Source organism: Aythya ferina, assembly GCF_964211825.1.
Source record: "Aythya ferina genome assembly, chromosome: 1".
NCBI classification, from domain to species: Eukaryota; Metazoa; Chordata; class Aves; order Anseriformes; family Anatidae; genus Aythya; species Aythya ferina.
The window spans coordinates 170211545-170239473 of NC_140296.1; the positions used below are offsets into that span (position 1 = coordinate 170211545).

The window sequence follows — 27929 nt, forward strand, 5'->3', positions numbered from 1 at the left end:
TGCTCTTTTTCTTCTTCTGTTTCATAATTCATACAGTAAGAAAAAATTCAAGAGCCAAAGTAAAAGTTTCATTGCCTGATGATTTCTGCCTGATAAGTTATGCAGGTGTGCATGGGGATACTGCTACGTTAAGTTGTCTGGGCACATTTGTAGTGTGGGACAGGGGAGGCAAGCAGGGAGCTGTGTGTTTCTCAGACATGGTTGTGGCTGGCGGGCACTGTCTTAATGGAGGCTGATTCCTTCTGTGTTAGATCAAAGCATTCCTGGACAGGTCCAGAACAGGATTGTCAACCAGCAGTTCTAGTTTAGAGTAAATCTTTTTGTTTAAAAAATCCTTCTATCCCAGCAGAAAATGTCTCAACCTATTGATAACATGCCTGGCTTTGCATGTGCCATCACAAAAGCTTCATTTTGCAGCGCAGGGGTTGGCTGGGGCCTGCCTTGATGAGCCTTTCCTGCTGTAAATTGCATGTAGGCTCGTTTCATATAAGTTCTGATTGATTTGCATCTTAATTCCTGGTAAGAAAGCTGTTTGACTTTTGGGAATGAACCTTTCATCTCCATTGCATTACAGTTTAATATTCCTTTGCAAGTTAGTTAGGCATAATAGGTTTTTTTGCTGGTGGCATTTCTGTAGAAAGCCATATGCTCCCTTTTTTCATTTCTTTCTCTCTCAGTGCCCATTTTTGAGGTCAGAAGAGTTTAAATTGGTTCTTTTATGTGTTTACCTGAATCTACAAGTATATGTCATCATTCTCTCCTGTGTACTGATACACAGAACACCACTTACACTGCAAAGTTATCCAAGTAACTCTATCCAAGTAACTTTTTATTTTTCAGTGGTCTTGGGAACTGAACATGGGTTCATGAGGGGTAGGTTCTGCTTAACAAATTTAATTTGCTTTTATGATAAGATAACCCATCTAGTTGATCAAGGGAAGCCAGTTGATGTAATCTTTTTGGATTTCAGTAAAGCTTTCAACACAGTTTCTTATAGGATCCTACTGGACAAAATGTTCATCATAAAGCTAGATAAAAGCATCGTAAGATGGGTGAACAATTGGCTGACAGGTAGGGCTCAAAGGGTTATGGTAAATGGGGCTACATCAGGCTGATGGCCAGTCACCAGTGAGGTCTGCCAGTGCTCCATTTTAGGGCCAGTTATTTTCAACGTTTTCATAGATGATTTGGACGTAGGATTGGAAGGTGTTTTGAGTAAGTTTGCTGATGATACTAAATTGGGAGGAGCAGTTGACTCTGTTGAGGGTGGAAAGGCCTTGCAGAGAGATCTGGACAGATTGGAGAGCTGGGCAATCACCAGCCACATTAAGTTCAACAAGAGCAAGTGCTCGGTCCTACACCTGGGACAGGGCAACCCTGGCTATATGTACAGACTGGAGATGAGACGCTGGAGAGCAGCCCTGCAGAAAGAGATCTGGTGGGTTTGGTTGACAGCAAGCTGAAGACGAGCCAGCAGCATGCCCTGGCAGCCAGGAGGGTAACCGTGCCATGGGGTGCATCAGGCCCAGAACTGCCAGCTGGGCGAGGGAAGGGATTGTCCCGCTCTGCTCTGTGCTGGGCGGCCTCACCTCCAGCGCCGTGTGCAGTTTGGGTGCCACAGCATGAGAAGGGCATAAAACTGTTATAGAGTGTCCAAAGGAGGGCAATAAAGGTGGTGCAGGGTCTGGAGGAGAAGCTGTATGAGGAGCAGCTGAGGTCACTTGGCCTGTTCAGCCTGGAAAAGAGGAGGCTGAGGGGAGATCTCATGGTGGCCTGCAGCTGCCTCATGAGGGGAGCGGAGCGGCAGGCGCCGATATCTGTTCTCCTTAGTGACCAGTGATAGGACCCGCGGGAATGGTGTCAAGCTGAGGCAGGGGAGGTTCAGGCTGGATATCAGGAAGAGGTTCTTCACCGAGAGGGTGGTCACCTGTGTAGACTTGTGTGATCCTGACAGCACTTTCCTCCAAAATCTGCCATTCAGGTCATCAGGTGCAGCTAGTGCTTCAGACTTCTCTGTTCTTAATAGATCCTTAGACTGAAATTCCTGCCTCCAGGTTGAAGATGCTTTTAATATAATCCCATCCCTGTTGTTAGCCATCAAGAAACTTGCAAACTATGATTTTTTTGTCTTTTTTTAGTGTTTTTTTTCTTCCATCTCTTCTCTTTTAGGGGTGGTGTTATATAACCACCAAGGACAGGATGGATATGCCTGTGTGATAGAATTACAGTTAAAAAGATGAAAAACAAGAGATCATGCCTGAAAGCTTAAAATGGTCTCAAAAAAAAAAAAAAAAGAAAAAGAGGAAAAAGAAAAAATGGCAATATAACTTTCAAACAAATATTTTTTCCTATACTATATCCTTTCTTCCCTGACAAATTAATTCTTTTTGACAGACTTGGCAAGTGAGCAAGTGTCTCCAAGGCACACACTGAAGCTGCTTCATGAATTCATGTTACAGTTTTTCTGATATTGTTGCTCTGCTCAGATGGTATTTTTAGCTTTATTCACACCTTGATTTAACATTTTGCGAATAAGATCATTTTGTTACCCAGTCCAAACCAAGTTGCCACTTAGTTTTTGCCAGCATTATTGTTGTCATGTTTTCCTTGAAGAAATGCTTGCAGGAAGGAGACTTCCTAGAAGGAAGCTCTGATTTCAGAAATATTTAGGTATCAGTCTTTCTCCAGAGCTCAGACCTTTTGCATTGCAATTTTATGATATTTATTTTTAATTGGAATCCTTTGTTGAGAGAAGGGTAAAATATATTATTTGATTGATATTTATTTTGACTTTTGTTGTTGTTGTTATTATTATTATTTATTTTTTGTCACACAGCTTTCCTCACAGAATATGGATTTGGATCAGAAATTTTAGGTGGGAAGAGTTAAGATCCTTCCCTGACCTGCTCACAGTTCTGTCTTGTGTGTAGGACTGTTGAGGAGAATATGTTCTGGTCTAGGAGGGTACTTAGTAGCAAAGATAAAAAGCACATTAAAAATATTGTACAAGGTGGAATTTCAGATAAAATAACTTTTTTTTTTTTTTTTTTTTCCAATGCTAGTAGCCCAGTACTTTGTTTCCTGTAAACAGTGTCATCTCAGGCATGTGAGTCCCCACTTTCCCAGCACCTCAGTATCTCCATCCTCTGCAAATCCTCTAACTGATTAGCAAACAGTAACAGATCACAAAGCATCACCACCACTTCCCTGAGATAGCAGGCAATGTAAGTGTTCTCCTGGGGTGTATTACACCTTAGAAGAAGGAAAAAGATGCAAACAGGTAGGATAGGCAGAGAAAGGTTCAGTGGTGCAGACCCCAGCTTTTCCCCAGTTTTGCAATTCATTTTAGGTGTTGTTTGTTCAGATCCTTGTCAAAGGCAAATAATGAGGGGAAAAAAATATCTGAGTATTCTGCCTCAGCAATGCATTGAGTTTGAATGTTAAGCACTCCTTTATCTCTCTGAGCAATAGACTGCTGATTGCGTCCAAAAGTGTCAGATGCCTGAAAATTGTTTTTGAATAGTCCTTCCTCCACTGAGGAAGCGCAGACAATTTTAGCAGCAGCTGCTCTGTTTTCTGGTAAAATCCCAGCCCTTACTTCAGTTTCTGTCTCGCATGAGTTAGTTCTGCCTTGCTGCCCATGGTGTAGCTCAGCGGAGGTGTAGCAATTTGCCCTGTTTGGTGGTGGTGGTCCCCGTTGCTCTTCTTAGCTCTGTGCTTGTGTGAACTCCCTGCTGATTTTACCTGAAGTTGTTCTTACAGAGCAAGAGCCAAGGAAGCAAAGAAAATGAATCTGCTTCGAAGACCACGCTGAAAATGACCTGAGAGATTTGAGTTGGGCAGCCTTGGTAGAGCTTCAGGAAGAAAAAAAGTCTACTCAAGAGGATGTGATAATTGAGAATTTCAGGTTCTTTTTGCAAAGAGCAGGTTGAATTGTTTACGTCAGCTGCAGTGGCAACAGAGAGAAAAATAAGAGAAAATTAATTTAATATAGTAGGTTTCGATGTTCCTTCCAAAATGACTGCAGTCTAATAACAGAGAATGTCTTTTCAAGTGGCAGATGGCCACATTAAAACCACAGCTGTGTCGCCATTTCAGAATTTCTATAAGGCACACGAGAGGAGGGGCCAGCTGCCTATAGCATGGGCAGTGGACTTCTGCAGAAAAGCTTATTTTTAACCTGGGTCTGATCCCTGACCTGGTTTGGGGTGTGACATCCTAGGTGGTTCTCCCAGTTGAGCAAAGGGTGGTGGGATGAGAGCTGTGGGGAGGGAGTGAGGCGCTTGGGCTGCTCCCCGCAACCGTGGCACCCCCAGAAGCACCTGTGGAGCCTGTGGGTCTGATTCAGCAGGAGTCAGGAGCTGTTGTCCTGCACCCAGGCTCAGTAGCATCTCCTAGTTTCTGCTGAGCTTTTATCTTCTCACTTAACCTTTAACTTGAGAAACAAATGTGAAGCTGCATGCCACCCTGCTCTGGAAGTTTGCTCACCTCTGCACTAAGGGAATCGGAAGACTTTGAACTGGAGATGCACTTTTCTTGGGCTCAAAACAGCTGTAATTACACTTTCAGAAGCAATGTCCTCTTCTAATGAGTACAGTTGTTGCGATATCTGGAATATTTATTCAGGAGTTAAAGTCTTGCTTTGTAAACTTAACTAGCTTGTTAGGAAAGTAACCTTTGTGCTCCTTGAGTATGATCTACCATGAGTCTTCTTGAGAAGAAAATACATGCAGAAATAAAGTTAAGGTAATAAGGAAAGGTAGAGTCTTCTTCTTTTTTATAAAGATGTATGTCAATACACATACAGTCACATATAAAATTTGGGTACCAAGGTTAGGGAAAATATGTATGAGTCACAGTGGAAAGCAGATGTCAGAGGCAGTGGAGAGCAGAGAATTAGCAGCACAACAGAAAGAATGAGACGAGGGAAGTGGCAGTGAAGAAGTGAGCACGGAGGAAAGTACAAATGCTGGAGGAAATGCCTAAAACATTGAAAATGGTATGGCCAATTACAAGAGTGAAACTGAGTTTGGAAGGGAAGAAAGATTGCTGAAGGATAAGGAGTAGTCAGGCATTGGGACGGGTTGCCCAGGGAAGTGGTGGCGTCACTGTTCCTGGGGTGTTCAAGGAAAGGTTGGATGTGGTGCTTAGGGACATGGCTTAGTGGTGACAGTGGTGGTAGGGGGTGGTTGGACCAGGTGATCTTGAAGGTCTTTTCCAACCTTAAAGATTCTGTGATTCTATGATCTTATGAAAAGGTAAGGATGGCTGAGAAAGTCTGGAGAATTGAAAGGGAGAAAACAGAAAGATGTCATCTGTAGTCAAGTGAAAGACAAGTGGGATGAACAACACAGGGAAGCAGAAACAAACAGATTTCATATATGAAATGTTAAACAAAATTATTGGAATGTTGAATAGAAAGACAACTGGAGACTATGAAAATTCAAACTATTGTTTCCAAACATGACAAAACATCTTCCAGCGCATGCACTTACTGTTTGTATTTGAATGCGTTTGTAACTATTAGGATTAACTTTTAACGCTTTATATTTCTAGCCTCTTGGGTGACTTTTAAGGTTCTTGTCTTTTGAATATACCAAATGCGCAGGCATTTATTTTGATGTTATTTGGAGCCTTGCATTATTTTCCTTGCAAGTAATTTCATATTTTCCATGTTGTTTAAAAGATACTATTCAATGATTTTGCAGTCGCAAGTGTTTGAAGTCACTATAAAAGCACTGCAGATTATCGAGACTGATGGATCAACAGTGTTCTTTTGTCTGAGAAATGAGAACAGCAACAAACCCTCTGATCTATTTCATACCTCTGCAATGCAGAGCTAGCCACAAACTACCTCTGTCTGATGACACTTTTGTTTTTACACTTAGAATATCTATTTAGTAGTCTGGGCAGTTTCTCAGAATTTTCTTTGTGTAAGTAATACAAAAAGTTTTACTGTTGTTAATTTAATCCCACTACTGTTTTCATACCTCTCCTGGTTTAGTAGGATGTTTAGCCAAGACACAAGAACTCATAAATTAACAGGGATATGTAATTAAAGTTTGTTAAACGCTGTGTTCAGAAGAGAAGTGGTATTAGCTTAATCCCTTTGCCAAGCCAGTGCAGCAGCAATTGTCTTGAGTTCCATGTTTATTAAGGAGTATACTTAAAAATAAGCTAGTCATTGGTATCATCCATCTGCCACGTTATGAAAAGCAAACTGATTTTATTAGAATGAACAGTGTAAAAGTCTAGTTTTTCTTGTTACATGCACAAATTTATCTTTAAATTCTAAAATAAAATAAAGAACAGTAGTTATGTGGTACGTATCATTATTCAGAAAGACTGGGCAGTCTAGCTATAGGCATCATTCTGTCAGTAACTAAAAGTCATGATCAGCACACAAAAAATTTGTTACAGTTTCTTCCATTTACAGGCAAGCTATAGCACGAAGTAGAACACCTCTGGAATGCAGCACCTACAAATATTGTGTTTCCCTCGTAAGTTTATGCAGAAATTCCTTATCTTTTAGGTATATATTCATCCTAGAGAGAGCCTCTGCTGGATGTCTTGGTACTTCATTCCATTTGTTGTGTTTGGAATAATTTCATTATCTTTTTCCTGGTGTTACGTTGTTCTCTGTACCGTTATTCAAACTTTTTGTAACTCCTGTATTAGGGAACAGGTGAAATGAAAGGGGAGGCTGCTGTGTCAGGATGCCAGTTGGTCTTTAAAACTAAAATTTCTAGCAGTGATTGCAGAAGAAGTTATAATAAGCATAAAATAATAAAATATTTTTTCCCATTATATTTAGTGGAGGTAACACATTTTTACCGTTGAATTATCACTGAATTAATACATTATTTATAATGATGATGAAATATTTGACTCAGATGTAGGGAATTGAGAGAAAAATGACTCATTTTCAGTGTATGTGGTTTCATCCAAGGCTTCTGAATTTTTGATTTTGCATTGCACATGCATTTGTTCCTGTTTCCTAGGTAACATGTTTTACAAAAGCAATTTTTTACCATAGTAGAAGTAAGAAAAGTTAACCTCAGATAAGTATGGAACTATCAAAACCTTATTAAATCTGAAGCTTTTAAAATCTAGATTTCCTATTTCAATCAAAGGTCTCTGTGTGCGTGCCTTTAGATACATGTGGATGGGGTATATAGACATACACATTTGCTTAATTTTAAATTTCAGCAGAATTGTTTATTTCTTTCATGTTATACATGCACACTTCCAAGCTTAAAGAACGTAGCAGTTTATACCTTTATTCTGTGAGGATAATAAGTATATATGCATATTTTATATATGGTTTGGTGAGATAGTTTATAGTACTAGAACTAAACCATAGGTAAGAGCTAGATTTGTAATAGATGTTTATATTCAGCTGGAGATTTCAGGCTTCTCAAAAGAGAGCGTTCTGTTGTTTTCTGCATATATGAAACTGTGTGTTTTGTTTTTTTTTTTTTTGTCTGCCCATGTTATGAGTTACATCTAAAGAACTTTCATCCTAGTTTGAGACTCGTGCTGGAGTATTAAGTATAAATTGAACTGTAAAGTTGAAATACTTTCCCCTGCTTCATTGGATGAAGGGGAGTAGTGGCTTTTATAATGAGTGATGAAAGAAGTGTCTTCAAATAAAAAGACACTGCTGGCCACTATTTCACCCAGTAGTCATGTATTTTTCTTGCATAAAATGTGATGAAAACTATGGACCTTAATCATGCAGTCACTATTTATCCCTTTAAGCTGACAAAATCAGTCACATTGTGTAATTGGTATTACTGTTACCTTTCATGTAACCAGTGGGTTAAATGCAATCAGTTCCAAGCTCTTTAATAATATATATTTTTCATGATATGTTTACCAGTGGTTTATTTAGAAGACAAAGTATTGTGTCTTCACCTTAAAGAGAGTCAGCATCAGTCTTAAGTCTGAAGAGGTCCTTTCACTTTTTCTGAGCATTCAAAATGATATCCAGATATGAGAGAGGATGGTACAGAACTTTCTGACTTGAGAACGTGTTCAGTTCCTTTATTAGAAGACATCAGTTTAATGCTTTTCCTCTGTATACACCATCAGTGGCCATTAGACTGTGTGAGATACAGTTCAGGGCTTTATGATCAAACTTTCTGTGTGAAATTAGTTTTAGAAAGCTTATGGGTGATCAGCTGACAGGTTCTTTGTCCTCGTGTTTAATCTTTTTGGAAGATTGGCAGGCAAATTCTCTATGGGATGTAGCCAAACTTCCTCTGTCTTTTGAGATGCTTCCTGGTAAGGCCTTGAAAGTTAAAAAGGGATTTTACAATTGCTCATGATTGCTGTGCACTGTGTATTCCTCTGTCACTATACACTTTAAGTCCAGTATTCTGCAGAGTTTCCAGCTTCTGCCGTCAGCCTCTCTGGGAATTTTGTCAGAGCATAAAGAAGTATTGGAAAATGTTATTTTTTATGCTAACTGTGGTGATGTTCTCCACTCTCTCCCACCCCATTCTTCATCCACTCAGATATCTAAAACAATTTTCTGAGATTCAGTAGTAAATTTCTAAGTATGTAATATTGCACACTTATTTATGATTGCAATCTGTTAGCTAAAATAAGCTGTTCATGCAGAAGAGGAGAAAATGCATATTCTGTCTGAAGATTTCTTAGTACCTTTCAGTCTTCAGAAGTGCAGGAATAAAAGCTGGAATGATCCTCTGGAGATTGTATAGTCCATCTCTTAGCCCAAGGCACTCTCTTTGTCATTCCTCACAGACCCTGTATCACAGAGAATTATGGAATAATTTAGGTTGCAGAAGGTTGCCTAGTCCAGCCCACTGTTCAAGGCAGGGCCACCTTCAAAGTCAGATCAGATTGCTTGGGGCCACATTCAGCTGAATGTTGGATAACTCTGAGGGTGGTAAGTCTTCTCTGAGCAACTTGCTCCAGTGCTTAACCACCATTATTATGAGCTTCTAACCCCTTCCATCTAAATGAAATAGTTGGAATTCCCCTTTTCACCTTGTTTGTTGCCTTTTGTCTTTTTGCAGTGAACTTCTAAGAGGAGTCTGATGCTCCCCTGTTCGTATTCTCAAAAACAGCACAGCACCTAGATTCTCCCTTTGTCTTTTTTTCTTAAGACAAAACAAATCTGGGTCTCTCAGCCTCTCTCCATATATTGCATAATCCATCCGGGGGTCATCTTCATGGCTTTCTGACAGACTGGCTTCAATAACTGTTTTTATTTACTGGGGAGCCCCAAATGGGACAAAATACCACAGGTAGAGTCTCACAATTGCAAAGCTGCAGAGAATGATCACTTTATCTGTTGCCTCTGTCTTTGCTGATATAGCCCAGTATGGAGCTGGTCTTCCTTTCTACAAGCCTGCAGTGCAGACATGCGTTCACCATGTTGTCCACCAGGCCCCCACGGACCTGTTCTGCAGAGCTGCTTCTGCTTGGTGCCCATACAGTTGAATGGAAATGGAATTGAATAGGATGGGGGTTGTGGTGTTGGGTTCAACTTCTGAATGACTGTGGTCCCCAGGTGCTTTTCATGGTAACACCTACCAACTCACTTCTTCTTCATCCTCAGTTTATATAGTTTAATATTGCTGCTTATTGGAATATCTGACACTTCTCTCTATTGAATGGCATCCTGTTTCCTTTCAGATGATTACTTGAGTATATTCTGATCTGCTCATCCAGAAGGCTTACATTTGGTTTAAGATTGGCGACATGCTGTAAATAGATATGTTAGTATGGGAATGGAACATAAAGGGTTGTATGGGTGTAATGTATAGAAGTGAAAATATTGGATAGCAATGGATGCAGAAAGATCCAAATGATTTGCTTCTCTGTTTGGGCTCTGGATCACTAATTACAAATCTTCGCATAGCTTTCCAATCAGTTTTGTGTTCACCCTGAGAAAGGTAAACTTTCTTTGAGTGACGTATTAGTTGTGAGCATATTCATCACAGTTAGCACATGGCATCTGTTGTGTTCTCTTTGTGTGGTTTGCTGTCTTGCTGCTGATTTCACATGATTTAGCCATGAGAAATCCAGGTTGGCTGTTTTTTTGTTGTTGTTCTTGTTTTTTCCCACTTGTTTTCAAACTGTTCTGTTTCATTTTTTTTTGCTTTACTTTTCGTGTGAATGGAAGCTTAATGCCAATTGTGTAAAGATGCTCTTCTTCTTCTCCTTCCTTCCCTGTCTCTTTCTTCTGCTTTTTTTTTTTTTTTTTTAACAGTGTAGTTGACCTTTTCTAGTTGTCTTACATCTCTATGAGTTCTCAAAGGTGACTAATAACATCCTTGAGATTGTTAAATTATTGTCAGCCAAGTTATCGCTTCTCCATTTGCAACAGTGGGGATGATCTGCCTTCTGCAGATGTAGCAGAATTGCCAGCAAATGTTGAGGTTTTGTCCAGGACATCAGCAGTGTATCCCTTCTCTTATGTGAGGGTACCATGGACTCTTTTAATGACCACAAATGATTGATCCTTTGGTTTTAGGTCCAGTTTTAAACTAATAGAAGAAGTCTGAGTCATATTAGCTATAACTGTGAGGGGGCAAAACAAATTCTCTTTGTGCTTAATGGATGTTGATGTGCCCTTTAACAATAAATACGCATGGGTTTGGAAGAAGGCCTGCATGTGGTTTGAATATTGCATTTCTTCACTTGCAGTCAAGCCATTAACATAATTTAAACATCCTTCTGCGTAAATTTTTAAGCAAACACACACAAGCATTAGCATAAACCCATTTCCAGACAACCCCCTGCAACTCTGTGCTGCCAATTTAATGTTGTTTCAAATGCTGTGACTTTGCTGGAACATTCACTACATGCTAACTTGCTGAGAGTGCAAAAAAAAAAGAACAAACAGAAGAAAAACTTGAAAATGTTTTTCCTTGGCAAATAATTGCCAGTCCATGTTCAACTCCTCATGGTGGATTTGGGGTGCAGGACCCACTGCCACCCCATGAATCAAAGTGATGCTTGGCTCAGCGATGTTCTGTCATTCACAGGGCGCAGTACGAAGAACAGAGTCCAACATGAGTACTTGAGCTGGTTTCGTGAAGAAATATGGAATGGTTTTTCACCTTGTATTTTGTGAATAGGTATTTATTTTTATTTTCTTGTCATTTTCCCCCCTACACTTAGAAAAGAGGATCATCATAAATGGTGACCCACTCTGTAGTTTAGCTTTTCAGTGCGCCGAGATTGTAGGACTCTGAACTCAAAATAGTTACTCGATGAACTGCAAAATATTGCCATTGTAAGACTTCAAAATATTAACCTAGGTCTCAAAATCTGCAGAAGTGGAAAAAATGAGGGAGAAATGGTAAGTGCAAAGAGTATGGGAAAGGTCTAGCTTTATTCCAATTTTGCCTATTGACTTGTAGAGTGTCTTTAAATTACATTTTCAAACTTTTGCTCCTAAATTTTGTATGCTATAAACGCATACTTGAACTACAAATTGAGATTCTCATTTGCTTTAGTCCAGCTGGTGTTAGAGCAGCTGGTCAAGTATTATTACACATACAATACCTTCAACAGTGTAGCTGTGGGCAGCAATGCCTCCAAGTCCATTCTCAGTATCGTCTTTTCCCTTTAACCTCTTGGAAGTGGCATCAGAAGGGATTCTGGGAAGATTGGCTGCACTGGCCAATACAAGAGACATCTTATTAAACCTAATTTAAATCCTCATTTCATAAACTTAAATGTAACTCGTAATTTTTTATCTTCCCCTCAAGAGGTTATTAAATACACTGTGTAAAATAAAAGATATGACTGCTCATAAATCACTAATGCGTGTGTGAATGTAGGACTTGATTTCAGCCCAAATGGCACGCATAATATTAAAGAATATAGAATAGTCTTCCAAAACCAGATGGTTAGTCATTTTGCAAAATTAGTGGCTGAAATTCTTCCATTCCTATGTTCCTTAATTAAAAAAAAAAAAAAAAAAAAAAAAAAAAAAAAAGGGCATGTGATAGTCATCAGTTCAGTAGCACATATACACTGTATTAGAGCTGTCACTTTTTAAAGACAGAGAAATGAGTAGTTTTTCTCCTCCAGCTTTTGTACGCTTTACTTTTGCCTTACCTGCCAAGTCTCAGCTTTTGGACTCTGTGCTCATGTGTAACAGTTGATGACATCAGGAAAAAAAAGAATAAAAGAGTGAATCCCCCTAACCTGTCCCTGCTGTGTGGCAGACACATGATTTCTTGTAGGTTCTTGTAAAGGGTTCCCTGAAGCTTGAATTCAGAATCCAACAAAAAACTCCTTGAAAGTTGATGAAGCTTTTCCTGTTGGCCTAAGTGGCAGGGAGGTTGGAATTAGGTGGTCTTTAAGGTCCATTCCAACCCAGAACATTGTATAGAATCATAGAAAGTTCACAAAAGTCAATCTAAAGGTCAGAGTAACCAAAATATTAATAATAATAGCATATATATACACTTATTAGTGAACAACAGACAGTCTGGTCCAAATATTTTGCATTTTGTCTAAAGTCAAATCATGTGTTTTAGAGAGAGGAAAGTCCTGACTGCAGGAATAAAAGGAAGTGTGGGTCAACATGCTGGGCAGTGGTCTTCCTTTGTTAGAACATGGGCAGAATGGACTTCAGTTTAATTGTCTGGGGAGTCTTTATTTCAGTGTAGTTGTATGAAATGTGGGAAGTCATCAATTTGGATGTGTTTGCAGGATGGAGGTGGTAGGGCTTTCGTAATGAAATCACTAGGGATAAAAAAGAAATTACCAGGTGATACTCGAAATGAATTTTTGTTTGCTTTTTTATGCTTTTTTTTTTTTTTCTTGAAATATATGGGATGCTTATTTTTAACTTCCTTATTAGTTTACAGTAACTTACAACTATTTGGAGATCTTAGATCCTTTTTAAAATTTCACAGTTTTAATTCAATTATTCTCCTTATTTGACAGTTAGACCAGAGTGCATTTTTATTCTTTGAAAAAAATGAGATTTAACTTATTGACTGAGATTTGAAGTGATAATGAATTATGATGTCTTGTAACTGAGCAGAACTTTTAAGCTAAGAGAGCTGGGCCTGGTTAGCGTGGAGAACAAGAGACTGAGAGGGGACATAATCAACGTATACAAATATCTGAAGGGAGGGGGTCAAGAGGATGTAATCAGACTCTTTTCAGTGGTGCCCAGCGACAGAATAAGAGGCAATGGGCACACACTGAAACACTGGAAAGTCCATCTGAATATGAGAGAATACTTCTTTACTGTGTATGAGAGAATACATCTTTACTGTGAGGCTGACAGAGTACTGGCACAGGTTGCCTGGAGAGGTTGTGGAGTCGTCTTCTCTTGAGATATTCAAAACCTGCCTGGATGCCATCCTATGCAACGTGCTCTAGGTGATCCTGCTCGGCAGGGGGTTGGACTAGATGATCTCCAGATACCCCTTGCAACCTCAACCATTCTGTGATTTTCTGATCAGATAATAATAGCTATCCCTTGAATAAACAGAGTTGGAATTTTTCATTTCACTGTGTAGACTCTATTCATGTCAAAAAAAAAAAAAAAAAAAGAAAAAAAAAGAGAAAAAGAATAGAATTTGATGTCTGTGTACTGTAACAGTCATTACCTTCACACACAAAGCTGTATATTTCCAGTGGCTTCATAATAGGAAAACTTATGTTAGTTTTGTCAGTGTATTACAACCTCCACAAAAATGGCGTATAGGTTTACTTTTTGAGTTTTTGCAATACAAATATTTGTAGGAGTACTAAACACAAAGAAAACAATCCTTAGCTTCTGTATTATCTTTGTATTTTAATTCTGAAATCGGAATTTTTTCATGGTAATTCAGACGCATGATTGGTTAATGCACTTTTAATGACCCTTACTGATGATGCAGTTTGTAAAGTTATTGTAAAGTGGGTGAGGAGTCCTTCCCCCTGAAATTAGAGTAAATGTGACTTAACTTTGCAGTTCTGCAAAATCGGTTACAAAGTGAGTAGCAAATTAAGCAAATTCATCCATCTGTGAAATATTTCAAGGTCAAACCTTTATTGGCTACAAGATTTCTAACTAAAAAGACAGAGGATGACAGTACTTACAGTTTGGTAATGTTTGCTTACTGAGCGTGAAATGAAATTTAACAGTGCGGCATGTCTACATTTGTAAATTTATTGTAGTTGTTTAGACTTCTTGGAAAATGAAATGTCAAGCTATCAGCCTCAGCTTCCACAATGTTGTTTAGGTCCAACGAAGAAGTTTGTTTTCACTTTTTTCTTTTTCACTTTTTTCTTTTTCTTTCTTTTTTTTTTTTTTTTTTTCTTCCCCTCCAGCATGAGGTTATTTCCATTTCACCCATGTTTTTCTTAAGTAAAACAAAACTTGTGGCACAACTGCATCTGTAGTTAGTATGGGACAATACTGCACAGATGTGAGCATCTTACTGGAGCAACTGTTAATAATCATGATATTCACTATTCAACTCAGTGGACAGTGTGTAAATTTGAGCTCTTTGAAGATTTGTAGATTGAGATCCTAAACTGTAGAAGTACAAAAAGGCAGTGATCTGCACTTGGAGATTCCAGGTCCCCTTCCTGGTTGTGCATGAAATAATTTTCAGGCAAACCAATTCCAGGACTAGAGAGTAGGACAGTAGATGGTAAATACCTAAAAGAACCCCTTAACCTCTTTGAAGGGGTTAAACTGAGACCTAAGGTTTTTTTTGTTTGTTTGTTTTTTAAAGGAGAAAATAGAATTGCAAATTTCAAAAGAGTTTATTAAAGAATCCTAAATGTCAGTCTGTATCATGTGTTACTTGTGTTAATCTCCGTACAAGATGGTGTAAAACTAGGAAGAATTTATGAGCATTGCTACACAGTTGCTTCAGTGGTTCTGAGCAAAACTTTAATGGTTGAGTAAACAAAATAGAAATATTTAACAAGTCATCCTGTAAAATCCACATCCAGTCTGAATTTTCATCTTTTAGAAATGCTGTCTATAGATATATACTGTTATATAGATATATATTGATATATCAGTATATATCAGTATATAGTATATATAGAGTATATATATATATATATCAGTATCTATCTATCTAGATAGATATATACTATCTAAAATAGTGAAAATGATTCTCAGCTGCAATGTCTGCAATAAATTACAAACCTTCGGGATAGTGAATACAGCTGCATTGGTTTTGTACACTGATTGTTATGGTATAAAATTTCCCTTTTTTTTCATCTTTTGGTTAGTGTTGGTGATGACTGAAATCTTGGAGTAGCTTGGTCTGTTGTATATTGAGGTGAAATTATGAGCTCTGCCACTCTATTAGAAATATGGGACTTGCTTTTTGAGCAGTGTGTTCACCTCCTGTGTCTTTCATAATTAAGCAAAAGGAACACTATATGCTTATTGATATGCACAGTTTTGATTCAGATGTCCAAATACATCCCAAGGAGTTAAAACTTCAGTAGTATCAGTAGCAGATTGCTGAAATGATAGTTTGTTGACCATGAAAGAAACAAGACGTGAAGACAAAGATCTGGTAGAAGAGAACAGGGAAGAGAGAGTGAGGAAGAAAATGTTTTACACAGGGGAATAAAGTGTTTTTTAGGGATGACTTCTTGAGAAAATTGTGTTAAGTGTTTGTATTTACCAATGAAGAGGAGGGCTACAAGAGAGGAATTAAATAAATCCTGAAGTACAAAGCAACATCAAAAAGAAGTTTAAAAAGTTCTGTGTGTTGGTTGTTTTCACTTGTTGTTTGTTTGTTTCTTCACTGGTAAGTGCCACGGGACATAAATTTTCAAGTACTCTCTTGTTTGGGGAACGATCAGCTTTCAAGAAGAAGAAACCTCAATTACCCTATCCCTTCTAAAATGTGTGTTAAGGTCAATATCTCATAGCACTTTGCAAACAAAACCAGAAGTATGTTATGTCCCGTATCATTGCCCTGTGAGTGCTGAACTAGGCACCACTTTATATTTGGCCCCAGAATTTTGTATGGCAAAGTTATTAATGTATGAGTGAATTTTCAGCAGAAATGGCAAAACTCATGGCAGAAGCGGGCGAGTTTCACCCACTCAAGCTCAAGATGTAATGCATTTTTTTTTTTCCTGTGGTTTGCCTCTTAATGTTCAAAACCAGGAATATCAACCTCATGGAGGAGGACTGAACAGACAGTTTTGGAGCTTGTATAATTGCTTTGTATTTTTTTTTAGCCATTTAACAACAGTATAAAGATTTTCTGTTTTTGTTTGTTTGCTTGTTTTTTCCTTGAGTGGATGAAGGTGGATTTACAGTAGGAAACAAATTACAATCTGAACTGTAGAACCTGCTCTGTGCCCTTGGAATCAGGACATAAGGGAAATCAAAGCTCATCCATAAAGAGGTGTCAGTAGTTCTCATTTTCCAAACTGCTGTTTGGCATGAGGGAGATGAAGTACCACACTAATGCTCAATGGGCCTTGCTATTGTACAGGAGACTTGTGGATGGAAAGTGTGATACTTCAGCTCTGTGAACATGTAATACTCGGGTCTCATTAATGTGAGGTTACATGTGAAGTTGTCCTTTTGCCTTTCAAGTTGCTCTGCTAGTCTTTGTTCTTTACACTCGATAGGTTTTGCAGTTTCAGATTGTGCAAGGATGATAGGAATTATTTAAAGCTCAAGATTCAAAAAGAGAAAGATTGTGTGAAGAGGGTGTTTAGAGAGAAGGAGAAGGGTTAATCCGTCTGAACAACTGGATTCTTCATTGCCTTCATGTTATGTTGGCCTGTGCCTCTAGGGCAGGGGACTCCAGATGGATGGCTTAATTTGCATATATATTTACATATTCTTTAGTCATAAATTCACATGATCATAATGGAAAATTTGCCTGTGGCTGTTTTTTTTGTTGTTGTTGTTGTTTGCTTGTTTGTTCTTTGGCAGTTGAACAGAATTTTATTCTTGTTAGAGCTCACCTGCAGTAAAATCTTTCTATTTATCCACTGTATCTTGACCCTGATAAAACACAGGGGGCTCAGGATACAAATCATCTTCTGGGTGCCTTTTTTTTTTTTTTTTTTTTTTCCCCCAGAGGGGCTTTTTCATTGCTCTAGTTTCCTAGTTGCAGTCTTCCCTGTCAGATTTCTCTCCAGTTGCTCATCATTTGAACCACTCCTTCAATTTACTACACAAATGGAAAAAAAAAAAAAAAAAAAATCTTGTTGCAATAACTCATTCTTTGATCGAAGAAATGCACAATTTATTACTGGTAGATGATTTCAATAGTGATGCATAACAAGGTTTTCATTGCTACCAAATGATTACCGCTATTAAATATGAGTAAGAAAAGAAGTAGAACACCCATCATGGTGTTCTGGAGGAGCATGGGCATTCCTCTGCACCAAATAGTTCATAGATCTAAATTTTGTGTGTTATCTCTGATATGAAAAACTGATACCAGACAGAAGATGGGTAAAGAGGAGGATTTATATCAAAGGTTATTTCATTTTAATGTTACATATCATGCTGGTCCTTTGTGTTTTAAGATGAAATCTCTCTACACCCTTGGAAGTAGGGTGGGATAATCTGTGGGAATACATCGTGTGGGTGTGAATGTGTGCTTCCACTCACTGCGCAATGAGACTGGCCCAGGGCTATGGGGAAGAGTCTCAGTAGGATAGGATGCATCTATAGGAGGATGCGCAGGAGGATCTTTCACAACCATTTTTGCTTATCTCCTAAGGTGAAAGAAATTAAACATATTTAATGTTACATAATAAAAAGTTTCTTGCATAAAGTTTCACATGGAAAGAAATGTCCAGGGACGGATTCTTTTTCAGCCTACTGTAATTCTCATGCATCCAGGTTTGGGTCTTCCACTGTCAGCTGAACCTCTGAATCCCACCTACTTCCATCCTATTTGGTGTGGTACCCTATACCTTCTGTGTTCTGCAGGTATGCACCTTAAGAAAATATTTTCATGTTTTAATGTGAGAACTTCATTTCACATATCTGCCGGGTATTTTTGTTTTAGTGAGCTGTGATTTAATTAATTATTTTTTTTTCCTTTCCAGTATTCTACATAGATTTTAATTATGGTTAGCATTGCAATATGCGGTTTCATAAGACTGGAAAATTAGGAAGATACAGTTTTTACTCAGTGAGGAGGATGCTTTTTTCCATATGTTTTTCATAGGTGGTTTGAGTTGGTTGCATTATACAAAAAGCAGACAGAAGCACAGTATGCAAAACCTTGGTAGTGTTCCCTCTAGCCATTTGCTATGTTTCTTTAGAAAGATGAAAACACCTTTAATTCAGACTTTCTCAGAGAATTATGATCTAGTTTTAGTATTTTAAAATATCAGTCTACTGCACAAGCCCTTAAGGGGTTTTAAATATAGTTAGAGTAGTACTCTGTTAGCTTTTCTTGTAGAATGACTATTGGTGTCACAGGATGTTAAGCAAACTCAAACTTCTTTTTTGTACTTAATTTTACCTAGGCATTTCTTTCATAGTGGTCAAATTAACATTTGTTTCTGCATATTTGTATATTCTAATTAGTCACTCATTTCAAGCTAAATAAGCTGGACAGAAAGGAAGAAAAATAGAATGTATGCAAACTGTTTCAGCTGAATTGAAGAAAAAAAAGAAAAGCTTCTTTTCCCCGAAGCATACATTCTGCATGAAATTCAACTTGACAAGTGACCCTTTTAAAACAGTGCTACAAAGATTTCTCAACATTGTCGATATTCAAGGGACAGCCTTCTTCTATTAGACCCACAAGCAGCCCCCCAACTCCCTCTAAATGAATGTATCTGCTTCTACTCTTTGTGTTCTACTTTATCCTTGTTCACTGCACTGGCGTTCATGGTTTTATGTGCACACTTCTGTGTGAGAGAATGCTTGCAAAAATACAAGCCATTGGGGAATGTTAATGTAATATACGGGTGATACAATACAATGAAATACAATACAATAAAGAACTCCTCCAAGTATTGTTGGCAGGTGCGAGTCTAATGAAAATTTGTGTGTTCATGTAAAGAAAAAAAAAAAGTACAGGAAGATTTGCCAGTTAATTTACGAATTGATGACAGAAAAGCTGATCTCCAGCTCTTAAGTCTTACATTGGAGAAAGGAGAAGCAGTAAGAAACAATGGTCTGTGACTGTATGTGAGCAATGAATAACTGAGAGTGTGTGAATGGCTTGTGAAACTGAGTGTAATGCATTAAAATCAGAGGAAACAGAGTATTAACAGATAAAAAGTATCCTGTCTCTAAACTAAGGGTGGTGGATTAGCAGTATTGTATCACCATCCAGTTCTCACATAGCTTTGTTCCACTACGACTACGACTACTACTACTGTAGTAGTGAAACTACTACTAGCTATTCTTCTTTTCTGTTGTCAAATGAGAGATGTACAGGCTAATTCTTAGTGTCCCCCATGGTTTCAGTGGTCTTCACAAGCATCTTTAGGAGGGGCACAAGACTTGTGCTCAGAAGCGTGTTTCATACGGGGGTTTCAGGAGGTGCTACAGGATCGCAGCTGTGGTAGGCCGCTCACTCCTCCTTGCCCACTGTACAGTTTTTGTACGTGGCACTGCTTGTACAGATGTGAACCTTATGATCTTACAGCGCTTAATAGATTGTAAACCACAGGCATTTGATGATTTTCAACTTGAGCAGCTCACATTTTACACCAAGATATTTAGGGCAGATTTTTGAGTGGAAAATTGCAGCCTTAACATGAGCAATTATGACATGTAAACAAACAGCTGCTCTTGAAAAAACTAGAAGGTCAGGCAAGATGATACAGTAAGATGAATAAGGGGAGTAGTTTGGGGAAGTTCCTTTGTCTGTTCTTGCTGGTTTCCAGCAGATTATCAAAGACATCTCTCAGTTGAAAGAGATCTAGAGAAGAAAAGGTCTGTTCCTCCCTTTTGAAGTTTGTGGTATCTTTATGGTTAGCAGTTTGAGGGAGGAGGGAAAAGAATCACTTTCTATACTCAGCCAGCCTCCAAAAACTGGTTGTACCCAGCATAATTTTTGTGTTTTGTGCTGTGTATAATTCCATGTATTTTCCAAGAGAGTAACCTGAAGCAGATGGGTTTCTCCAGCTACCTCTGTGTGCTCTCGTGGGTGGTCGCATCCCAGAGGGATGCCCCCTGCAGAGAGCTCCCAGGGGCTGCCCAGAGAAGTAGAGACAGGGACAGGAGTGTTCCTCCACCTAAAATAGTTTCTCTTAAACACCAAAACATGATGATGAATGAGATGTAAAATACCTGCTTAATACTGTCAGTATTTGCTGCCAGTTCCGTTTTGTATTCCTGGTACTAAATTCTAGAGAGGCTAGCTTCATATTTAGGCTCTGGTTTCAAAGCACCATGTTTGCAAGCCCAGTCAAATGGAAATCCTTGTTAAATATTTACTACCTTAGTGGCTTATCCGTGGATATCTAAACATTTTTCCTTCCTATTGCTTTCCCCAAATGTTGGAAAAGTGCTGTAGACGATGGTTGTGTCATCTGTGAAATTTTACCCAGATAACTAGATAGCTGTATGTGTGCAAGTAAAAAGTTAAATGTGGATATTTTACAAGATGAGAGACTCAGTCTATGCTGTAGACACAAAGGAAACTCAGTGCTTAAATGATGACATTGTCCATGGCTACAAGAGCATTTATGCCTCAGCATAAGTATTTGGAAGGGACAGTGTCTTAATGGTATATTTGTTTTATTATTGCCGCAAAGTCTTCTCCAGTAAATCAGTGACCTGAGACAGATCCAGTTTGGCAGAGCTTCTTGGTAATACAAATTAAACAAATTACTTATGAGAATGGTGAATGTAAATATTAGCTAAATGGTGTCACTTGGCAAAATGCTTATTAGGCAAATCATGCTTGAGACAGCATGATAATCCTTGCTTCTTCTAATAAAGCCACCTTGGAAGTACCAATAGAGCACTTTCTTTTACTGAAGTAGCTGTATTCACTGAGAAAGATGAGCCAAAGAGCTTCAGACATATTTACATTGCACTTCTGTTGTACCACCAAAAAATTAAATTCCCAAATTCTAGTTCAGAGGGAGCTTCAGAATATCAGCTGACACCTAATCTTATGCTCTCTGGGCATCATTATCTTATTCTCTTTGTCATTAAGGGATGAAACTCACTGTCATCTCTGATGTTTTGCATTTTAAAAAATTCTAAATCCAATATTTTCTTTCTCTACTCCACCCACAAAATCAAGATGCCTTTCTGAACTGTTGTATGCATCTGGTATGTTTCTGTTCTTTTATTCATTTTCAAGTGGCCATGAAGGAATGAACTGTGTGAATCCTGAGCAATGGGGAGAGCAGTCCTTAGCTTTTCCTTAGCTTTTTTTTTTTTTTTTTTTTTTTTTTTTTTTTTTTTAACTACAGTGAACTGTGTTTGTGAAACTGAATTCTCTGCTTATACATCTGAAAGTAGGACTATGATAAAATATTTACAGGTATGACATGAGGAGTAGCTAATGAATGTCTCCAGTGTTCTTAACAAAGCAGTCGAGGCAGTATGTAATGCTTATGAAACATAAGTTTTCAGTAATCTCGGTAGTAAAACAATATTTTGACTGGTATTGATCTGCAATACTATTGCATTCAGTTAAGGTACATCTTTCTTTTTAAATTGCCCTAAACAGAAAAGTGTTTTAGGGAGGGGAAAATCCTATCAAAAGCTCATGCTGTTCTAGGTTTAAGAAGCAAAATGCTGGCATCGTTTGTTTCTGCTGGTTGCAGTCAGAGAAAAGGAAGCGGGTATATAAATTATGTGCTGGTAATACAGCTCATGGGTTAGAAGCCGTGGGCAACACCTGCTTCTGCCCCGTGGGCATGGCAGAGGGAGCCTGACCTCTGCAGAGTGGCAGTGGATGGGCAGAGCCTCAGGGTGCGAGCCCCTGTTCTCAGCCCAGGAGCTGGCTGGTGCCCTACACCATGCCTACATATAATGGGGTGGCAGCTACTGCCTTTGGGACTGTCTGTGTGGTTTTCTTATGACAGAAAGAAAGGAGTCTCTTGGGACATAATGAGGACAGGGGAGCCTGTAGCCCCTGCAGAAGCTGCTCGTGCAGCAGCGTGTTTTTCAACCACCGTGGTACCATGCACAGGTGGATGCACTTGGTGATAGCCAAGTGTTTGCATCATTTTGTTTATCTGCTCTCATTTATAGGGAGGTTTAAAAGGAATAAAGTTTTACCTTCTTCTTCCTTGTGAAAAGTAGCTGTACCGCTTTGAATTGAATTTATAGTTTAACTTTAGGAAACAGGGATGTCTGCAAGACTTCTCTTATAGATGAATGTTTCTGACACCTACAAATAACTTTTTGCACAGCTGTCAGGGAGAGCACTCTGCAGGAGCAAATACAGCATCAAAACAACATTTCCATCTCTGCAAAGAGAGATTTCTGTCTCTGCTGTAGGCTAAGTCTTTGTTTGGTTTTCATGTTTCATGATACTAATTTAATGTTTTTGCTGGTTGGTGGCAGAGCGCAGAGAAGACACGTGACTTGAAACCTTCAGAATATACAGTAATCTGCTCTTAAAGATCCACATAAAAAGTTTTATTACTTTTTTATTATTTTTGGTAATATTTCTGCAAGTTCTTTACTTTTCCAAAGTTGAAAGCTGTATGATAAAAACAGGCACGTACTAAAATGTAGCTTCCTTGCAGAAGTTATACTAAAAATAATTCTGGACCTCAGGGTGTTCATCAACTGGCAACAGCGGTGGCATTTTCATAGGGGAAAAACAGGGGCTGGTGAGGTCAGGGAGGATTAGTGCATACTCGCACGGGGAGCTTGGTAGGTGCTTTCATTGTTTTGTTATTTTTTCTGGCTAAAACGGGTCTTCCTGACTATACTGTTTTAAAATACCCGGGAACCTGGAACAGACCCAAAAGAGCTCCAGCTTCTTCAGTGTGTGTTTGTTTTAGGACCCCCAGACAGCAGATCTAGCTTGCCTCTGCTGATAACTTTCACGTGCTTCAAAACCAGAAAATCCCAACTAAATTCTGATCAATCTCTGTCTACTTCTATTGCAACAATGATAAATCGCAGTCCTGGCTTATGCTTCGCTTCTTTTAAAGCTTTTAAAAAAATAGTTCTGCTGTGCTCTTTGCAAAGTGATGATTCTCACTGAAGGGTCTGCATCACCAGAGACTCATCCCACCTCTGCGTGCTGCTCATTTTCCAGGTGATGATCCTGTAAAATGGGTTTCACAGGAGGACTGTCTGATGCCCTCGTGCTCACAGGAGCTGTGTTGCACCTCCTGCCAGCACGGGTGCAGGTGAGGATGGATTGACCGAGGTGACTGATGGATCCCAGGCTTGTGCTGGTGACCAGGAGATGTCCTGCTGGACTGGAGACTTTGCTTGGCTTACAAGACAAACTATGGTAGAGGGCACAGTGATGAGATTTGAGCAGGCTCTGCCTTTGTTTTTGAGTGGGAAGGAAATGATATCAGGTGCACGCATGAAATTCCTGCCTTATCTCAGGGAATGCTGTGGAATTGAGACGTGCAGCAGGAAAAAAGAGCGAGTGCCTCATCAGGCTTTTTTCTGGTCTCCTCCTGTGCAAAGCACAGTTTGCCATACCTTAATTTTAAAGTTTTAAAACTCTGCTAGGATTTTAAATGAGTGTAGCACAGTGTGCTCATGATGTGGCTCCCTTTGTTTGCCTATTGCCATAAAGCCCGACCAGCTCTATAAGAAACCTGTCTGCGAAGCGCATTTTAATGTTTAGATCTAGCAGTGATTAGAATACCCTAATGCCCAGTGGGTATATGTGTCATTTTTTAACAGCTGCCGAGCTTTCTCCCTGCTGCTCCAATTAACACGTTGAGCACACGCTTGCCGGCAGTGGGCTGTGTGTATGGATTAAACCACTCCGCTATTTATCCACCCGATGTGCCTGATGCCAGAAACAGACTGGCCTCTTTCCCGTCATAGGACAGATGAAATCAAACGGGGTCCCGAGCCCGTGCGGGTGGAAATATGAGGAGGGATTTAACTGGCGGATGAAAACCTGCCTTGCCTGGAGATGTGGTTCAGTCCATTGACTAACATCTCTCCCCGCCTCCCAGCCCCTCTTCAAATGATGGAGACAGAGGGCAGCAAGCTGCTGGTGCTGGGCTGCCTCTGGCTGCCAGGCACAGCTTTCCAACTTTGTTCTGCTTAAAAACTGCTCGGAACCCTGACTTTCTCCTTCCCCTTCATTTTTTCCCTCCCTCACCTATTTTCATGCTGAAATATTCCAGTCGGTAGCTTTGATTAAGTGTCCCTCCTCCCCCCCCCCCTTTTTATTGTAAAAAAAAAAAGGAAAACAATATGCTTTCTAGTCCTAGCTGAGGTAAGGGTTTTTTAATGGTACCAGAGCAGATGGTTGGAGGTTGCAGCTTTCCTTGAGTGTTTGCTGTTAATTCATGCTCGGGCAGCTCTCCGCGAGGCAGAGGGCGAAGGGGGCTGCTGGTGGGCGCCGCTGAGGAGATGGAGCGCTTCTTGGGCTTCGTCAAGCAGATAAGGAGGTCGAGAAGAAGAAAAGGCAAAAAGTACCGGCCAGAGGAGGATTACCACGAGGGTTACGAGGATGTCTATTATTATGCCTCAGAGCATTTTCGAAGTAAGTGCTTTGCCTAACCTCTTTTTCCTTTAGCTGTGATAAATGCTATGTTGTTAAGATTTAAAAAAAAAAAAAAAAAGGGAGGGGGAACAACTAAATGCAAAAAGCCCAAACAATATTCCCCATTTGGTGGAATCTGAGCCTTGTGCAAGTATTAAGGCATTGGCTTCCTGTTATAGATTTATCTGCCTGTGACTGCTGATGAACAATGTAAAACAGCTGAAGTGGCACAGCAGCTCCCAAAGTAAGCAGGGTCTCTAAACCTGCTTAATATTTCAGGTGCAGTTAATTGAGGCTGACTGCTGGAAAGCTTTTGTTAAAACACTTTTGTTTTGGAAACTGATCCGCCGGTGGTCGCCCTTGTAGGATGCCTTTGTACCGTGGATATTTTTAAAGCAATAGAAAGGCAGCGATCACTCATCGTCGGTTCAAGTTGATGATTAATGCGGGTTGCTGAGCGAGAGTCAGCCCTCTGAGCCTGTGCTGTGACCCAGGCTTTTCAGCAGAAAGTAACTCAAGTGGGCTCCTTTGTTGCGGCAGGTCCAGGCTCACTTAGGAGGCATTGGGGAGTGGGTTTTGTGGGGTTGCAGTCACGTGGCTGCAGCAGCTCGCTGTGAACCAAAATACACTGCCTGCTGCCAAGTCCCTTCCCAAAATGTGCCCGTTCGGGTCTGAGCCATCACCTGCCAGGCTTTGGAGCTCACACCTTGCCATCCGCTACAGCCAGAGGAAGGGGAATGCCCAAAACTGCCCGCGGGGACACCAGGGGGTGTGGGACCCTGCCCAGTGCACAGCTCCGCCAGTGCAAGGTGTTGACAGCAGAGCCAGCCAGGCACAGAAATGATCTTTCTAAACGGGTTCTGCTCTTCTGGCCAGTGATCTGGGAGCTTTGCAGTGAAGCCCTGCCTTTTGTTGAGCAGCTGAAGTTTGCTGCACTTTTTTTTTTTTAATGTACTGTAGGAGTAGCTGTCACATCCTTTTTGTGTCATCTGTTTTCATGTCCATTTTGCGGAAATAAATCATAAGAACCTCACGTTTGTTTTGAGACAAAATAATGAATATGACTGCTTTACAGCAACAGAGTTCTGCTGTTCTTTGGAAAATACTGAAGGCAAGGGATTTTCCTCTTGGTTTTCTTTGCTTACCTATCTCTAAAAGTAAACTAATGTAGCGCGATTGATTGTTTACTGGGTTTCTTCCTTATATTCTTTATTTCCTTCCATTTTTAAGAAAATCTACTATACTGATAATCTTTATGTTGTTAAGACTGAGTTCTTACAAGAAAAGACCTATTTTCAGGGGCACTGCAGTCATAACAGGTAACATTGGCATAAAATACATAAGAATGAAAATTTTTAAATCTGCTTAGCACTGAAAAATATGAAAATGATACAAGTTAATGAAAGCAAGTGAGTGTTTTTTTTTTTTTTTTTCCTTAATATGCAAATCAAAGGAATGTGTCAAAGCAGGATGTCAAAGTATTTCCCTAGCTGATTGTTGTTGTTGAAGGTCTTTTAAATCAGAAAGTAAAACCCCTCCAAAACCTGTCACGTGTAGTAAGGATTTCTTTAATGTTGATTAATAAATTGTTACTCTTGACTTAATGTAAGGAACTAAGATTGAGCCAGATGTCTAATAGGTTTTTCATTTTATTCTACTTTGAAAAAAAAAGGATATTACACCCCTCAGCCTGGGGAGGTCAGAGGTATTTTTGACTGGACAAATGTGTGTCAGGTTTTGGAGCGTTGTTTATATTAGTGCTCATAAAAAACAGATTGAATAGTCCACACAGTGCTTGGTCCTGCAGAGTTGGATTCACGAGGAGTTTGCAACTTCTCCCAGTTACTTACACAGAGCACGTCACAGGAGATTCGGGCCGTGGCAATGTGTTTGTTCATCACCCACCGGGGAGCTGGGAGCCCGTACAGAGGCACCACATCGAACACAATCGCTCCTCAGAGGTCCTTTTGTCCGCTCCTTCCCCACGCTGCGTGCATCGCTGTTTTGGTCGGATAGGCGTGGTGGCTGCTGAAACCAGCACACAAAATGGGCAAAGAGGCTGCCAGAGCTGCTATAATGCTCCCTTGAAATTGGAGACATTTCACGTAATGGAGACAATGAAATGTTTCATTCGGAATTTAATTATGGTCTGGTGTTATGCTGTTTACAGTGCAAATTTAGAGTAATTGCAGAGCTTTTACTAGCCCTTCCTTCTGTACTCATATGCTTAGAAGGATGTGTGCTTGAGAATAGGGTGGTATTTCTCAGTATGATTCTCAGGATATCAGAGCTAATGAAGTCAAAGACCTGTTGTTCATTCAAGTGCACAGAGTAGGAGCTTTTTCAGATTTTGTTTCCTCTCTCTGCATTGTCATCTATCCCTCCTGAAGGGTCGTCTTTTATGAGCTGTGTATCCAATTAGCCAGTGCACTTGAAGATTGTCTGAGCCAATTGCTTTATGGGCCTGTTATCCTCTCATCCCCCCATGCGTAGTATTGCTTAGGGTGTTGTAGGGAGACTGGATTAATGTAAAATGCAGAAAGTACATTAGAATAACCAAAGGATCAAACGGAAACAAAACAAAGTTATAAATAGAACAGGCCTCTGGGAATCACAGGAAAAAGGTGACATTAGTTTGTCCTCAGCGCAGTTGTGCCTGGGTACTGTAGCTCCTCTCGTTAAGTATACTCTCTTTAATCCTCTGAAGCTTTGCCAGGGAGGACCAAAATCACAATAATACTGGGGAGGAGGCAAGAAAGGTGCAGTAATACCTAAAACTCCCTAAGTAGAAGAGACCCCAGCTATAGAGTCAAATGTCTTTTCACTTGGGCATTTCTTTCATTCATTAAGTGGATAGCCTTGCTTTGACACACAACATCAGCTCTCTTCTCTTTCCTGAGAGCCTCGTATTGTGCTATGTAGTGCTGGAATAACTAAAATAATAATCTCAATTCACAAACACTTATTGACATTAGTAGTGCAGGTGTCATACTCCTTTCGATGGGACTTTGCACAGTGAACATAATGGGCACCAAAAACTGCTGCCGAAGCTACTCGGACAAGTTGGTGCTATCACAGAAAGTTCTTTAAAAAGTGTTACATTTATCTCGTGTGGCATTATGGCACTACCATTCAACCTGTTCCTTTTAATGAGGCTTTGGGTGAACCAGGCCCCAGTTAGACTATTTCCAGGACTGATAGCAAACGGCAGGACTGTTGTGTGGCAGAGCTGCCTGGCCCATTTCCCAAGATGACATATGTCCTTTCACTGAAGGCAGGATGCTGTGCCAGCACCCTTGAGATGCA

General features: G+C 39.7%; 1 protein-coding gene across 12 annotated transcripts in view; it reads left to right on the forward strand.

The window, feature by feature from the left end:
* GRIP1 (glutamate receptor interacting protein 1) overlaps positions 1–27929 on the forward strand; it is a 316765-nt gene that overhangs the window by 74404 nt on the left and 214432 nt on the right. For 8 of the 12 annotated variants that reach the window (XM_084492319.1, XM_084492317.1, XM_084492324.1 and 5 more), the window contains exon 1: positions 24127–24623. The exons of the other annotated variants lie outside the window; for them this stretch is intronic. In XM_084492319.1, the coding sequence (XP_084348445.1) occupies positions 24491–24623 (133 nt within the window). In that variant the 5' untranslated portion in view covers positions 24127–24490. Of the gene's footprint in view, positions 1–24126; positions 24624–27929 lie in introns of those variants that run through there. 12 annotated transcript variants of the gene reach the window in all.